Genomic DNA, 15,297 nt, shown 5'->3' with positions numbered 1-15,297 from the left:
TGATACCACTTTGTCGTATTTCATATGAGTTTCACACTGCATGGCGGGAGTAATGACTGTCTCGCAAGATGATATGATATTGATGCCCTCCATGAGAGGAAAGAGTTGATACCACTTTCGTCGTATTTGATTAAAAATACACTGTACATAAGTTTCGGATAGGGACTTGCCGTCTCCAAGCATAAATTTATTATTCCTTCGCATTGCTACTCTGCAGGCATAGGTTGTTTGGTTTCTAGTTTCTCTTCTCTCTCGGTCGCCTTCAAGTCATTCAACGACATGGTCGAAAGCTGACCAATACTCTTTGCCAATTCTGAGTCGATATCCTCCATTGTTTCTGCAGCTTTCGACTCTTCTGCCAATCTGGCAGCCTCCTGCGCAGCTTGTTCGTGGGCTTCCAGCTGCGCCAATCTCTGTCGTGTAGCCTTGGCTTCTGCCTCCTCTCTTTCGCGTAGTTCTTTGGTCTCGAGTGCATCCAGTTCACCGTCGATTTCGCCTTCGTCAATGACAGGACCAGCCTCATTGATGATATTGCCAACTTCGTCAACCTTGGACATCTCCTCCCGCAGATTCTCAACGACATCCCCGACTGTTTCGATGCCACCCATCTGCGCATGTAGATTGCGAAGAACGCCCGTGCTAGCTTGCATAATGCGCACAATCTCAATCTGATCTGCTGACTGCTCGATCTTATTGTATACTTCTTCTAGCTGGTGCAGTGTATTGGCGCGCTGGGTAAGGTTGTGTTCGGCGATCTTTTTATTCTTGATGGCCGAAAGGGCGGATATTCGATTTCTGTTGGCGAGTGCTTTTTTTGCACTGTAATTCAGTTCATTAATTTTCTGTTCAAGCCGGGATACTTGTTCGGTTAGGGTTGAGATGAGGTCCCTCATATGGGCTATAGTTGTATCTTCGGGAGTGATTGGGGATTTGTCATTGCCAGTGTGGAATTTGACCGTCTATCAAGAAGTATTAGTAGATTGTTCTTCTGATTGTCGTATTACTTTGAAAACTGCTTACCTTTCCATCATAAGATATGGCGTTGATATCTCGTGAAAGGTAAATTAATAGTGCCTGCATGTCATTATCGGAAAGCTCGGTGTCGTCTCCTAGTACAGTACTGAAAGTATCTGTAAATCTTTCTTTGGAGTATATCCTGTCCAAAGCCGAGGCTTTCTGACCACCTTGCACGTGCAGTACTTGTTTGGCAGCCTCCTATATCGGCCCATGAATATCAGGTCTACGAACGTCAAAACAAAACTCAAAATGGTGTGTGCATACCTTGAGGTTATCCACAAGCACTAATATCTGAGTGCGAATCTTTCCAGAACCATTTTCCGTCCCAACCACAAGTCCCCTGAGCTGTCTCAAGCTCCAATTCATGACGCTCCAAGGGCTCAGCACTCCGGGATCGAGGACCCGCCACCGACTGGTCGACAAGCTAAAGTTATTTGACTTGTAGACTTCTAAAGGAATCATATTCCGTTTCTGAATTGCCTCGTCCTAAGTGATATTGTTAGTGGAATTAACCCTAGCATTAGGAAATTTAAAACAATCTGGCCGTACAAAAACACTGGCCAAAGCCACTGGCCTGCCCCATTCTGGAGACTTCAACCTGTGTAGAAGATTCTCGTCTACAACCAGGACTAGATGATCGCGTTTTTTCGTTGGGAAATTATGGGCTGTGACGTGGCCAGTACGCGCCGCGTTCGTAAGAGCCTTTTCCCAAGCCACAACATTCACAGCGTATCCATCCGGGTTTGTATTTTTCTGTAGGGCAAAGTCTGAGTATAAGGATGGTAATCGGTTCCTAGCATTCGATGTAAATTAGCATGGGTTTAACAACATGAGAGTGATCTTGCATACTTTCTGAAAGCATCTTCATGCGACAAGATAAATCCCAGGAGGTCGCTCATGACGACACCGACCTGATTCGCGGTGCCGACCACAGAAGGAATCGCGAGCTAGAATAGTCAAATAAACCAGGGAAATAAAAGGAAATAAAGATTACTACATGCGTCGCAGGGGCTCAACGCAGTTCTCTATTCAAAAGTGGTCATGGTGGCAGAACGGAAGATTGTTGTTGGGGCTGCATGTGCTACAGCAACCTTATCGATAGCTAAGATAAGCCGCGATATCAAGCAGCCCCACGTGATTGTTACGTACTATGTTGGTATCTTTCTTCATTTGTTTCCTTCAACACATGCTAACTGCAATTGAAGACGCCGCATTCTTCATACACCTCGTCAGACTTCTCAACTTCCTCCCCGATGGTTTGCAATGCATCTCGGCATCTCTGAACAAAAGATACGATGCGACCGCCGTGTCTGTAATGACCTGAAAAGACTGGATCCGTTCTCCAGGCTTGCATGGCGTCTCATCTGCAATCACCTAAACTAGTCTAGAGCAGAGCTGTCATTCTATTCCCATTTTGAACTCTGGAGAAATTTCTCCAGTTTGTAGATACATGCGCTCCGAAACGGCGCCCTAGTAATTTATATGGGGTAAGGATAACACACTCCCCACTGATGACTACTTCCAGAGACCCAGTGAAATGTGCGAAAAGAGATACATGTATATCTATAATTCATCCAGCCCGTGATCTATCTACAATCGTGGTATATGGGCTCGTATGACGCCTGCTATCCCTCTTTTCATTCAAAATCATCATCAAGCGGGTTGGAGTTGTTTCCGTCGTGTGGCATGGAGCTAAGAGGAGCAGCATCAAGAGGACCGGTATTCATTATTAATGATTTGCGATTCGTTCGGTGGTCCAGCTTTTCACTAGTCTCTTCTGTTCCCAATTCTTGATCAATCATCATTTCATCGGCGGTATTGACGCCCTTTGCCTCAAGATATTCAAGCTTGACAGCTCGCTGTAGATTTTCAATGAACGTCCGCATCTCAGGCATAGGGACAATGCCGTCTTTATCGTATAGTTCTGCATATAGACCATCTGCGTCCTCTAAACAAACGGAGGCGAGTGCAGGTTTACCAAGTCTCAGCCAACTGTCAGTGGCAAGTACACTCCACATAGCTGCTTTTCTGTGTCGCGCTCCCCATTTGGCACCACCAGTCGTTGTCTTTGAAGCGTAACAAGCCGAGACGCGTTCAGTTAGAAGTGCTTGCCCAATTGGGCCAGTGAGGCCCAACTCTATGGCACGCATTGCCCATTTTGCCGCACCTTCAGTAGCAGAACCACCTCTGGACTTCAGCAGCTCAAGAGCAAGTCCAAGGCAGCGCAGAGTGCTGACCGTGTCGGAACACCTAGTGAGATAGGAGTAACATGCTGTGTCAATCATCTGGTCAACTCCCTCGAGTTTACTTCTTGCAGCAGATGTCAGAGGATTGAGCAGTGTGCTCATTGCATACATTTCATGAGCACCAGCGTGATATTTCCAAGCCTTATCATTCGCGTAATCCGAACGGATCAAGTCATATGTAGATGCAGCAAGCTTATAGTCCCGTAACATAAAGGCAAAGTCTGCAAGCTTTCGAAGGACAGCCTCCGGCGCATCATGTTTGTAGAAGCCATGTAGTGTATTATAATTTCCCGTCATGCCCGAGGATGTACCGGAAGAGGTCGATTTTGAGCTGGAGCCAAAGCCAGTCCATCTCCTGGACATTGACATGAACCTTCCGCTGATTCCTCTCCGCTTTGATGCCACTTGGTCGTTCCAGAGTGCAACTTTATTTTCCATAAAGGGTATGACAGACTGAACAACAAGTTCACGCACCAGAGAATTTATGGCCGATATGTCGCTCTCAGAAAGATAATGAACACCAGTCCCGAAATCTATCAATGCGTCTATGGAAAGTGTCAGCGCGGCAGGGTCAATCGAAGTCATAATTCCTACTATTTTCGTTCAAGCTTGAAAGATCCTCATCGGGGGACAGCCATTCGCATGACGGTACTTCAAGACTATCGTCATCAGTGACCACGCATTGATCACTTCGCAATCTGAGAAGGTGGCAATGTAGACCGAAATGGCGTTTCATCTGATCGTAAAGCTTGGTGGATTCTGCGATATCGCTTCGGTCTTCATCGTGCACCAAGACATAGTATCGGAGAAATTCAGGATGCACATAGGGGGCCGGCGCTGTATCTCCTTGGGTTGTTTGGGCATATAACTGTCGGAGTGACTCGAGGGGAGCCTTATTATGCGAACTGATAGCGATCACGCAGGCTACCGGATGTAAGAATGTTTCATGGGGTGTGGGTTGGTCTATAGATAGGGTTCGGCGTAGAAGCAATTGGTACAAAGGAGATGCAAGATATTTGTTCGTAAGCGGTACCTGACTGTGTCGTGACAATCTGTTCGCTGAATCGTCCGTAGAATCGAGCCGTCGTTGCAGTACCTCTTCAAGCTGTACTAATGGCGATGTGGGAGTAGCATGACTTCCGCTGTCACCGCGTGGTGTTAGATTCACAAAGCGAACACCATAATCTTCCCAGGTACGGCTCATTCCAGTACTATCCCTAATGACGACCTTTCCAGTGATGTTCTCGCCGAAGGGTCTAAGAACTTCTCTCAATCCATTCTTGAATCCCTTTTGTCTTATTAAATCCTCTGTATCGTCTGAAGCGAATACACCGACCGCGGGAGAAAAGGATCGTATTATTAGAGACCTTGTATTATCAGAGCTGTCTGGCAGACTGCCGAGTGGTGAACCCAGCGATAACCGGTGGGGGAGAGAAGCGGAGCTTGAAAGTCGGTTGCTGGGAGAGGAAGAGCGAGACTGAGATCCGCTTCTGGGAGGAAATGGGGCTCGGGGCGAGCCTATGATCGAATGATCTCGTATCTCTGAGCTGAGCGGCCGAGAAGAGCTCTGCACGGAGTCTGCATCGTATCTCGACTTTGGCACGGCGATAGGGGCTCCTGAGAAGGATGGCGGAGGCTTGACCGGTGCTGCATCTTCTGGTGATGTCATGGGCGCAGGTAGGAGTCCCTTAACGCTGCGGAAGTATTATAAGCGGACAGGAATCGCTTCATCTATGCATTGGCGAGAGTAGAAAGACTGATTGCGCAAACATGGGGAGCTGAAGATGTGAAATGGGGGAGGATGTTGGATGGGGTTGAGCGAGGAGGAGGTTTGCGGGAAGGAAGTTGCCCTGGTCAGCCGTCATCAAATTATCTTGCCGACCGAGCTCCAAGATCAGCACCTTTAAACAACTTTGTCACCTCTTTCACTCAATTGTTCTGCCACTCTCCTCCTAGATACACCTCGTCTATTAAAGAAATCATCACTATCACTTTCAACGCCGTATACCACGCTCGAAATCTTCTATTCGACAACTACCGTGCCTACTACATTTTTTCCACTGACTCATTCGGTTGCCTACCTGCGGAGCTTCGATCTTTATGGAAAGCTACAGTAACGAGTGATTACCTATAGAGGGCAACGCTGAACGAGAACAACTGGACAGAGGAGTGAGTCACAGTAGTCACCGCGAACGACAACCTTTTCGTGACTTGCTTGAACGAAGAACGCCCGAGAACCATTCTCCACGCAATGCCCGCTTGATCCTTATGCTGAACGCTCGTTTGCGCGCATGGAGTCCTAGGATTTGCTCTCACTTCCGGATCGACTATCATAACTTGTCATTGACTTGTAGTTCGAGGTTGGCCGCATATGGCAGACCTTTTGATCGCGAGTCTTCCTCTTTAACAGGCCCACTGCACATCTCTTCTATGCCAACACACAAACGGAAAAATCCGAATTCGGATGGTGGATACAAGCTTCGACGAATTAAGTTCACACAGGTGCAGCCAGGCAAGATGGAAAGAACGCAAATGAGACGGCGGTCTCTACCGACAATCAAACTTACACCGCTCGAGGAAACCATACAGAGACTTTTGCTGGACTTGAAAGGATACATAGAGACAAAGGAGCAATCTGATAGCCATGCGGCGCAAGAAGAAATGGTACTGCGGTTCACAGGTGGCTGGGTACGAGACAAGTTGCTGGGTGCTGAAAGTCACGATATCGATGTCGCAATCAGTACAATGACCGGCCTGCAATTCGGAACATACCTCCAGGAATATCTGGACGAACCCGAGAACCTGGAAAAATACATGAACAACAAGGAGCTTGCATTTACCGACGAGATGCTAAAAGTCCACACGATCAAAGCAAACCCGGAAAAATCCAAGCATCTCGAGACTGTGACCACAAGATTGTTCGGTCTGGATATTGATCTGGTTAATTTGCGAAAGGAAACATACACCGAGCTCAGTCGAAATCCACAGGTGGAATTCGGTACAGCTGAAGAAGATGCTCTGCGTCGAGACGCCACTGTCAACGCGTTGTTTTACAACTTGAACACGTCCATGCTAGAGGATTTTACTGGATTGGGACTCGATGATATGGAGAAAAAAGTGATCAGAACTCCACTTGAGCCATATCAAACTTTCAAGGATGATCCCCTGCGAGTGCTTCGGCTGATTCGATTTGCAAGTAGACTGGGATATCACATTGATGGGAAAACTCAGGAAGCTATGCAGGATGAAGAGATCAAGAAGGCATTTGAACTGAAGATTAGCAAGGAACGTGTGGGTATCGAAGTGGAAAAAACCCTCCGAGGTAGGTTTTTTTAAAGCGAAGTAGGGACATTCGCGATTAGCAGTACTGATTTCTCATCTAGGGCCGGACCCCAGAATTGGCCTGAAGTACATAGATGACCTTGGGCTTTATGCTACTATCTTTGCGAACCAACACGATGATGTTGAAGCGCCAACGAGTTCATGGTCTCTAGCCTATGACGCCCTCGACCGACTAATCAGCCCGATTTACAGACTAGACGAGATGCAGCAAATCAAGCACATTAAACAAGTCCTTATTCGAGATGACGAAGATAAGAATGAGCAATTCTATGCTTGGGTTATGGCTGCGTTTGTCCCCTGGGTCACCGTTCCTGCTCGCAAGCCAGGCCCGAAAAAAGAGAAGCCGCCTATTATAGCAAGGGCGGCTGAAGTTGCCCGGGACAATCTTCGTATGGAGAATAAAGTAGTCAATGCCTTGAAGGACGCAACGGACTTCTACAAAGACGTCAGCTCTTTGAAATCATCGGTGATTCTGAACGACATCCCTGGCACAGCTGCCGAGGTTAGACAACATGTTGGGCTCCAAATCAGATCCTGGAAAAAAGATTGGAGATTGATCGTCTTGATGGCCTTGCTACAGGAGATTGCGGCGGGKTTCGAATCGCGGAAAGGTTTGTTAATACATTACTTAGCCATAAATGACACCACTGACTTTGTGCCAGTTTTCCAAGAATTCGATGCTTTCCTCACATATCTTGAGAACGAAGATCTTCTTGAAGTGAGCGAGCTCAGGCCGATTGCGAATGGCAAGGAGATTTCCGCTGCGTTTGGACTTCCCAACGGAAAATGGCTTGCTTCAGCTCTGGAGATGCTGATTAGTTGGCAGCTTCTTCATCCTAAAAGTTTCGATAAAGAGGAGGCGCTGGAAGTGCTAAAAAGTCGTAGGGCGGAGTTGGGCATATAATACACATAGATACCTTGCAGTACTGGCAAGTCATATAGCATTATACTGGCGGTACTTTTTTCACATTTACCTAGACGACTTATGGTTGGGATTTCTTCAATCATCGATGGATGTATATACTATGTAGACGGTATTTGACCAATCGAAAAGTGTGTTATACAAGCGCTAGTCCTAATCAAGTAAAGATACTCAGAGTTGATGCCTCAGGCTGTAAGGCAACAAACAGGGCATCTACCAGGCATATCGGACGGAGATTTTGATTTGCATTCAGTCCGTCACATAAACACACCTCCACAAGCATATGGCCGGGTACTTGGTCATTCTTCAGGTCTTTATACTTTGAGTATGACCGGCTCCTTTGACATCCTACTTACGACTAACTCATTTGAGACTACGATCCTGTTGGAGGGCAAGTCGCTCAGATGGAGCATCTCCGTGTGGCTGCGAGAAAATCCATTCAAGTCGGAAGTCTGAATGGACCTGTCACACTGGACGAAGATACGAGCCATGTCTCTGAATTGATTAGCCTGTATGCTTTATGGGCGGACGTGTCTGCACACATTACCCACGAATCATACGATTCTGTGGTATGCATGACCGTGGACTCGGCTTATATAAATATTCAATTATACTAACTTGCTGTACCAGGTAAAAGAGAACTTACTGGTAATTCGATATGTCCTAGAAACACATCCTCGAGAGACACCTTTGAAAGAAGAAGACAAGAACTCAGCCGAGGCAATTTACGCCTGGCTGGCTCAGTTATCTTTGCCATCATCCAAATTCGCTGCATCTCTAGAGGCAAGCTATTCAGCTGGGAGTAAGATGTGAAATCTCAAAGAAACCTTTCAAAACCTAATATGGACACAGAAAATGATGACTGTAAGCTTCCGGCTACCCTCAGAGACCAGCAAACCACATATACCCTTGCCATCTCATGCATCAAACATCTCAACGGCATACTTCCAATACTGGAAGTCACGAATTCAGAAAGAATTCTCACAACTCTTTTGAGTTTCACTTCACCGCATGACCCCTGGACGACGAATACAAGTCTTCAAGACGCTGTGACAATTCTCCGATCATACATGGAATCGGAAACACGTCTCAAATGCTGGCATATCCTAGAACGTATTTGTGAGTCAAGAATAAGACCAATATTCGCCAAAACCAAAAATCCTGCTATAACGGCCAGTGGTCGTAAGAATCTTCATCCACTACCGCAACCAAGGTTTGATGAGAGTCTTTTTGATCCAAAGACCAAGCCCTGGAAGCACAAGGACGTTTACGCGACGACTGTCTTGGAGTGGATACTCGCACAATACACCGTAAGTTTTTCTTATATTATGCTGCATGATATCAAATTAATAGCAGTGCAGACTTCAGATATCAACCGCTTAGAGAACCAATTCCACTTCTATGTTCCACCGATACTGTCTCTAATTGATGACGAGAGTTCATCTTTCAAATATCGCGGCTGCAATCTTCTGACTAAGTTTCTCACACCAGTTAGAGCAAGTGACTCTGATCTTCTCAAACGTACAAACTTATCCTCGGTGTTCGACGACGCAATCACCCCATGTCTCCTTTCTCTACCGACCATAACCCCTGAAGACGAGGCACTGCATCTTCTTGGAGTAGCATACCCTGCTCTATTACTGACACTAAAAACTCGCTATCATGTTGAGGGAGATTCAAAACTTCGTCAAACTGCGACCGAACAAGATGATAAGAAAGCATACATAGGCCGCCTCGTAACTCTTCTACGCGACAACGTCATTTCATCATTCCACCACGTCAGCTCATACTCCCCAGCCTCCGCGAATGAAGAGGTCTCGTCTCTCGCATCTTTCCCCTATCCAGGTCTATCAGCATTCCTACTCGACCAGTTGACGACAATCATCCAGGAACTCGGTATCCATACCACAAAATACCTGCAAGAAATCGTCCCGGTGGTTTATAGTACATTGTCAAACCCGTTCGGCACAGCATTTGTACCGTTACTTCTTGCCGGTCTTGCGAGCACACAAGCTGCCATAATGAATGCGCATCCACGCATATGGCGGTATAGAGGAGATCTTTTGGCCGCTATATGTCAATGCTGGATCAGCGTCTCCCGAGATGAGTCTAGCACCAAGGACTCAGAACAGAAATTGCAGTTACGCAAGGTTTTGCTAAAGCTCCAGGGGGCGGTCTATCTATTGAAACTAAGTATGCGGGCGGTACGCTCTACAAAGACAGGAGGTGAGGAGAACTCAGACTTGGTTGAGATGGGGGATGAGGAAATTGTCAACATAGACGACGACGTCAAGGGCCTTGTTGGTGCGGATGAGCAATTGAAGGAACTGCTCCAGATTGATATTGATGTAGACCCGGAGGATAATCAATTCTTCACATGATATCACTTGGTTGCTACTCAATATATTTGTTTGCACTTAGTGAAATTTCAACGTAATTTAGGTATATCAATGCTATGCGAACAACGGGGTATCATTAATCAGATTCTATGGTCGGCAAGCCATCATCAGATGCTATAAGAGCAACGAGCAAATATAGGTATCACGCATCTACCCTTTGTTTGAAGAGACTCTTCCCCTTCAACCACTGCCTGTACCTCTTATACCTTTTCTTATCATAATCCTCAGCCACCACTGTCAATCCTTCATCATTCACGCTGAGAAACTCGACGTAGTCATTCAAGTCTTCTTCGGCAATATACGTGTCTCGCATCCCACCAGTATTAATACCATTAGCCTTATTGACATACTCCAAGAACTCGAGATTGGCGCCTTGTTCTCGCAAGGTCAAAGTGGTTCCGAGATCATCATCCGAAGTGACGACCAAAGGTACTTTGAGCGGATGATTAATGTATCGTTCGTATTCTTCGGCTTCGGCTGAGGTGACAGACGGATTCAGGGAATCTGATACCAGCTGACCAAGAGTCCACTGGGCAATTTGCGCTTTGCTTGGGATGGCCTCTGCCCCGTTATTGCCCACTTGAGTGGAGGATTCGAGTGATGGGAAGCGCGAACTCTGATCTGGAGACGTCTTCATTGCAACACCTTTCATAATGCCCGTTGATGGGGGCATCTTCTCTGCAGATGGTGGTTGATGTTGCCAAGTATGGATATGCTCCATGACGTTAGCCCCGTGAAAGGTTCCACTTGACTGATCGTTTAAAACCTCTGGCTCTTGGATAGTCACTCCCTTTTTCTGATGTGACGATGTCGGTCGCTGTTGAGCAGCTGCACGCTCTCGACTTGCTGGTTCGTGCGGAGGAAGTCTGACAACAAAGGGGCTCAAATCATATCGACCACCTTGGGTGGACCGGAAAGGAAGATATTTCATCGTCGAGTTGAGTCTTAAAGGGTATATCTTTCCGAACGAGGTCACTGATGTTGGACGATAATATTCCACCCAGTAATCATCGTAATATGATAAAGGGTTGTCTTTGGCAGCAACAGGAGGAGGACATTTGGTGTCTTCGTTGCCTCTTTTCAAATATTCTGGTGTGTACCAAGTGATATAATTTGGGCGTCTCAGTTTGGACCACGTACGTGGGTCTGCGTGGTGAAGATAGTAATCTGTAGACAAGTCCCAAAGCATAGGCTGGCCCTGACTAAAGATGTAGTTTCCGAGAAAGAGATTGTACGCCTCTTGCCGTTGAGCATCCAAGAAAGAATTATTGTAATATCTCTTGAAACTCTCGACCATATCGCGGGATTGACTCGTCCATTGATTTGTTTTGCGGTATGTCGCCATCGTGTTGACCAAGTGAGAGCCACCATATTGGATGGCAATGGTGTCTCCATGGTCATGCCACATATTTGTAAACATGTTGACTGCATCAGTATCATACTCGATTTGTGTTCCTTCTATCACTCCGAGGGCATGTAATTGATAGCCTAGTGCCCTTTTGCCAATCACGAATTGAGCGGCATTTGTTCGATCCAAGCAGTCAATGCAATTTGTTCTTACAACACCATCTTGTAGCTGTAGGCCCGATTCCTTGTCATCCCCGTTCTTGAAAAACCCGGTAATGGGGAGAGCGTCAGAAGCAATGTTCTCCAATGTGTCAATGACATTTTGATCACGACTCTTGGAGGCACGGCTCATATCCCAAGCCTTGTATATTATCTTCCTGTCATCTGGTAAAAATTGGTTGAGATAACTTATAGCGTTGGTAAACTCTTTGAGTAGCTTTGATTCTCTTGGAGTTCGCTCCCTCGCTTTGATCAAATTCAGGACGTACACAGGCGCCCCATAGCGTTCGAAAAGATTGTCGAAATGCAAGGCGGCTGCCGAGTAAAAAGGGTCAACAAGGTTGAGTTCGATATCGGGTTTTGGACTGACACCAGTGCTGTCTTGAGTCCAATATAAAGGAATACTTCCACGATGTTGTACATATGAGGTATAACGTGGGTTTGCGTAAAGTTTAGGTCCCGGTGAATGAAAGGAAGTAGTCGTCATTTCTGATACAATCTGCTCGGTCTCGACATCATTGGCGACATAACCTAAGTCATTGGCTCCGCGTTTCAGAAATCGCGCACCAGCAAAAAATCTGGATCGGCGTGCGATGATAGTGATATATACTGATCGTCCATAAACCGAGAGAACCGACTGATCGACGTATCCATGTATGATAGGGAGACACCAATCATAGGCTGATTTGAGATTGGCGACAGCGGGGCTGAGTAAGTGATGGTTCCATACAAACATCGAATTATGATCATATACGGGTGGTTTCTCAGGATCTTCCTGAAGAGATTGACGTTCTCGCGAGATGTTTCGCTGCAGGGTGCGTGTGATATCGTATGAGTTACTAAAGTAGAACGATCGAGATAGGTCGAGATTATTCAATATCCCTATGTAGCGAGCTTCCTCGGGATTTCTTTCGAGCTTCACACGGGACGAAGCGGTTGTTATCAGCGGGATTAGCTCCGTGCCGTCGATTTGATAGATAAAATGACCGCCGATATTGGCCACAGAGCTTCTCTTGGTAACCAGTAACATGTAGTAAGCTGAAGTAAACCGTATGAAACCAAGTAGTGCCCATGCGCTACATCTGAGTTTCAGACCGCCGGAGCTTTTGTTGCCATCCTCGATCGTCTCAAGTAGTTGGTTCATCTCATGCTTGCTGTAGACGATGTCATCTTCCACGAGATTCAGATCATCTGAGTCAGAAGTCCGGTCAATCTTCAGGACTCTATAACGAGTATCGAGCTGGTCAATTCCAACCAAGTAGTATCGTGTGGCTGTTTCGTAGAGCGTGAATTTGTGCATGCGCACGATACCCTCCTCGCCAACTTTCTCATAGAATGATCCCTTGCTCTTTTGCGTACTAGTCACCGGCGACCCCGACCTATTGAACGAGGGAGCCGTTGGTTCTTCGTCAACACCACCACCAACAACATCCGCCAGCCTTTCCTCTGCAGATAGCGCTGGGTTGTAAGATAATTGTGGGAAGGAAGGTTCGGATGCGGCATCGTCTTCGAGTTCGTGGTGTATTCTCGACGAGGCTGGATAGACGTTCGGCAGATCACCGGTGGATTCTGCTGGATAGCCTTTGTCGAGTACAGTGTCCGAGACCGAGGCTCTTAGCTCTTCTGGGGGCGCCAGTGGCTGTTGGGATGTGGGAGCATCGCCAGCAACAGTATGGGCACTGTTGTTGGCTACCCGCAGAGTGTCTTGCAGGCTCTCCATGGCAGACGCTTCCCTGAAGCTGACTAGATTAGATCAAATCATCTTGTCCAGAGCGATGAAATGTTGATGTTGTTCAAGGATGACGTGGGGCGAGTTGGGGAAGCTGCGGGACACTCCAGGCTTGGCAATTTGCGTCAAGTGACCACCCTCGACAATATTTCTAGCTCTCTTAATTATTTATTGCTTCCTTCCTTTTTTCTGTCTTCAAGCTCAAAATATAGCAGAAGTATAACGCTAATATCAGAAAAGGCCTGGCGCGCTCAGCCTTCCAGGAAAAGAACAGACCGACCAGCCGAGGTACATTTGCGATGATGCGACGGCGTGCGGAGGAGCTTAGATGACAAGCTAATCGCCAACCTCCATCAACAAGAACGCATATGAGAGCTATATAAACGAGGAACTGCCCATCGAATTCCTGCAAATTCTGTGTTATCGCCCCTGCTCGGTCTTATCGTTCAGTATTTGTTTATCATAGATTAAAAATGGCACCAACTTTTTATCCAGTGACCGCTCCCTACAGCGAGCCTCTGCTACCGCAACTCGACGTTAAAAATCCCTATTACACCGAGACTCATTACAATCTACGCAAATATGTTCGTGACTACGTAGAGAAAAGTATCATCCCATACGCCCAGGAATGGGAAGAGGCGGGCCTGGTTCCAGAACAAGTGCGCCTCCGTCACTATCAGCTCGGATTCGGCATTGTACACCCCCTTACCAGCCCCGAAGATGCAGCCAATATAGCTCTTCCGGGTGGAGTACTCCGTGAGAAGTGGGATACTTGGTGCTCGCTCATCGTTGCTGACGAACTGACCCGATGTGGATTTGTCGGCGTTGTTTGGGGCTTAGGAGGAGGCAATAACATCGGAGCACCTCCGATTGCACGATTTGGAACACCAGAGCAGAGGCGACGCTGGCTTCCAGGTGTGGCCAGTGGAAGGATTCGGTTTTGTCTTGGAATAACGGAGCCAGAAGGTGAGCTATGTTCTTCTAGTCGCTTGAACCACGGTCTAATGACTTGTAGCCGGATCGGATGTCGCAAGCATCACCACCAGGGCGAAGAGAGAAGGAAACCACTACATCGTCAATGGTGCCAAAAAGTGGATTACCAATGGTATCTGGGCCGATTACTGCACTGCTGCCGTACGTACTGGGGGTCCGGGACGAAAGGGAGTCAGCGTCTTGGTGATTCCTCTCAAAGAGAAAGGCGTGACTCGCAAGCGTATGCATAACTCTGGGGTGAACGCTAGCGGTAGGAATCTATGCTTTCGAGATTTGGCCTCATCTGACAATTGCGCAGGCTCCACTTTCCTTGAGTTTGACGATGTTCGTGTTCCAGCCGATCATATTGTAGGAAAAGAAAATGAGGGTTTCCAAATCATAATGTCGAGTAAGAACACTGCAGCCAGTATTTATTGGAAGCTCTTCTGATTGTTTTTCTATCCAGACTTCAATCCGGAACGCTTGTCACTTTCTTGCGCAGCTCTTCGATTAGCACGAGTCTGTATCGAGGATGCCTTCAACTATGCAGTTCAGCGGGAGACATTTGGAGCACCTCTGATAACTCGGCAAGCAATCCAGTCCAAGATAACCAAATGTGGTATGCTCATTGAGCCCGCTCAATCATTCCTGGAACAGCTGGTATATATCATCGAGACTACCAAAGATCGTCCCGATGCAGTCAACATTGGTGGTATGACCGCATTACTCAAAGTGATGTCGACAAGAGCACTCGAGAAAAGTGTGCGCGAAGCCCAGCAGATCTTCGGAGGGGCTGGTTATAACAAAGGAGGTAAAGGTGCCCGTGTAGAGCAGATTAGTCGCGACGTTCGTGTACATGTTGTGGGAGGAGGTAGTGAGGAAATCATGTTGGGCTTAGCGTTGCAGGAGGAAACCAAAGCTTTGAAGGCACGAGCAAAGGCACAGGCAGCCAAGCTTTGATATTCCCCCTTACAGGACTTCCGAGAGATAGCTACGCTAGCAAACAAAAGACCATTAGTTCGGTGTCATACCAGACCTATCGTAGACAGCTTGAACGAACCATGATTCTTGAAAAATTCTATTCATATCTTCGTCATCATCCCA

At 47.0% G+C, this 15,297-nt stretch overlaps 5 protein-coding genes across 5 annotated transcripts; 2 read left to right on the top strand and 3 right to left on the bottom strand.

Moving 5' to 3' along the window:
- Positions 1-206: 206 nt before the first annotated feature.
- On the bottom strand, positions 207-1,916 carry BHQ10_006745 (uncharacterized protein; the record flags this gene model as incomplete). Its single annotated transcript, XM_040879365.1, has 5 exons — positions 207-959; positions 1,021-1,215; positions 1,282-1,503; positions 1,567-1,810; positions 1,867-1,916. 5 exons carry the CDS (start codon positions 1,914-1,916, stop codon positions 207-209), a joined length of 1,464 nt encoding a protein of 487 aa, XP_040735249.1.
- A 738-nt stretch (positions 1,917-2,654) lies between these two features.
- On the bottom strand, positions 2,655-4,932 carry BHQ10_006744 (uncharacterized protein; the record flags this gene model as incomplete). Its single annotated transcript, XM_040879364.1, has 2 exons — positions 2,655-3,808; positions 3,858-4,932. 2 exons carry the CDS (start codon positions 4,930-4,932, stop codon positions 2,655-2,657), a joined length of 2,229 nt encoding a protein of 742 aa, XP_040735248.1.
- An 848-nt stretch (positions 4,933-5,780) lies between these two features.
- BHQ10_006743 (uncharacterized protein) lies at positions 5,781-9,908 on the top strand (the record flags this gene model as incomplete). The annotated part of the gene is made up of 7 exons (XM_040879363.1): positions 5,781-6,585; positions 6,647-7,216; positions 7,268-7,486; positions 7,900-8,096; positions 8,158-8,329; positions 8,380-8,837; positions 8,889-9,908. 7 exons carry the CDS (start codon positions 5,781-5,783, stop codon positions 9,906-9,908), a joined length of 3,441 nt encoding a protein of 1,146 aa, XP_040735247.1.
- A 160-nt stretch (positions 9,909-10,068) lies between these two features.
- On the bottom strand, positions 10,069-13,212 carry BHQ10_006742 (uncharacterized protein; the record flags this gene model as incomplete). The annotated part of the gene is made up of 1 exon (XM_040879362.1): positions 10,069-13,212. The coding sequence occupies one exon, from the start codon at positions 13,210-13,212 to the stop codon at positions 10,069-10,071; it is 3,144 nt and encodes a 1,047-aa protein (XP_040735246.1).
- Positions 13,213-13,694: 482 nt separating this feature from the next.
- BHQ10_006741 (uncharacterized protein) lies at positions 13,695-15,153 on the top strand (the record flags this gene model as incomplete). Its single annotated transcript, XM_040879361.1, has 4 exons — positions 13,695-14,187; positions 14,237-14,464; positions 14,513-14,602; positions 14,660-15,153. The coding sequence occupies 4 exons, from the start codon at positions 13,695-13,697 to the stop codon at positions 15,151-15,153; spliced, it is 1,305 nt and encodes a 434-aa protein (XP_040735245.1).
- Between the last annotated feature and the right edge of the window lie 144 nt (positions 15,154-15,297).

The sequence above is a fragment of the Talaromyces amestolkiae genome (assembly GCF_001896365.1).
Source record: "Talaromyces amestolkiae strain CIB chromosome Unknown scaffold13.1, whole genome shotgun sequence".
NCBI classification, from domain to species: Eukaryota; Fungi; Ascomycota; class Eurotiomycetes; order Eurotiales; family Trichocomaceae; genus Talaromyces; species Talaromyces amestolkiae.
Note: the sequence above shows the minus strand (reverse complement) of the source record. Positions and strands in the feature narration are given on the sequence as shown.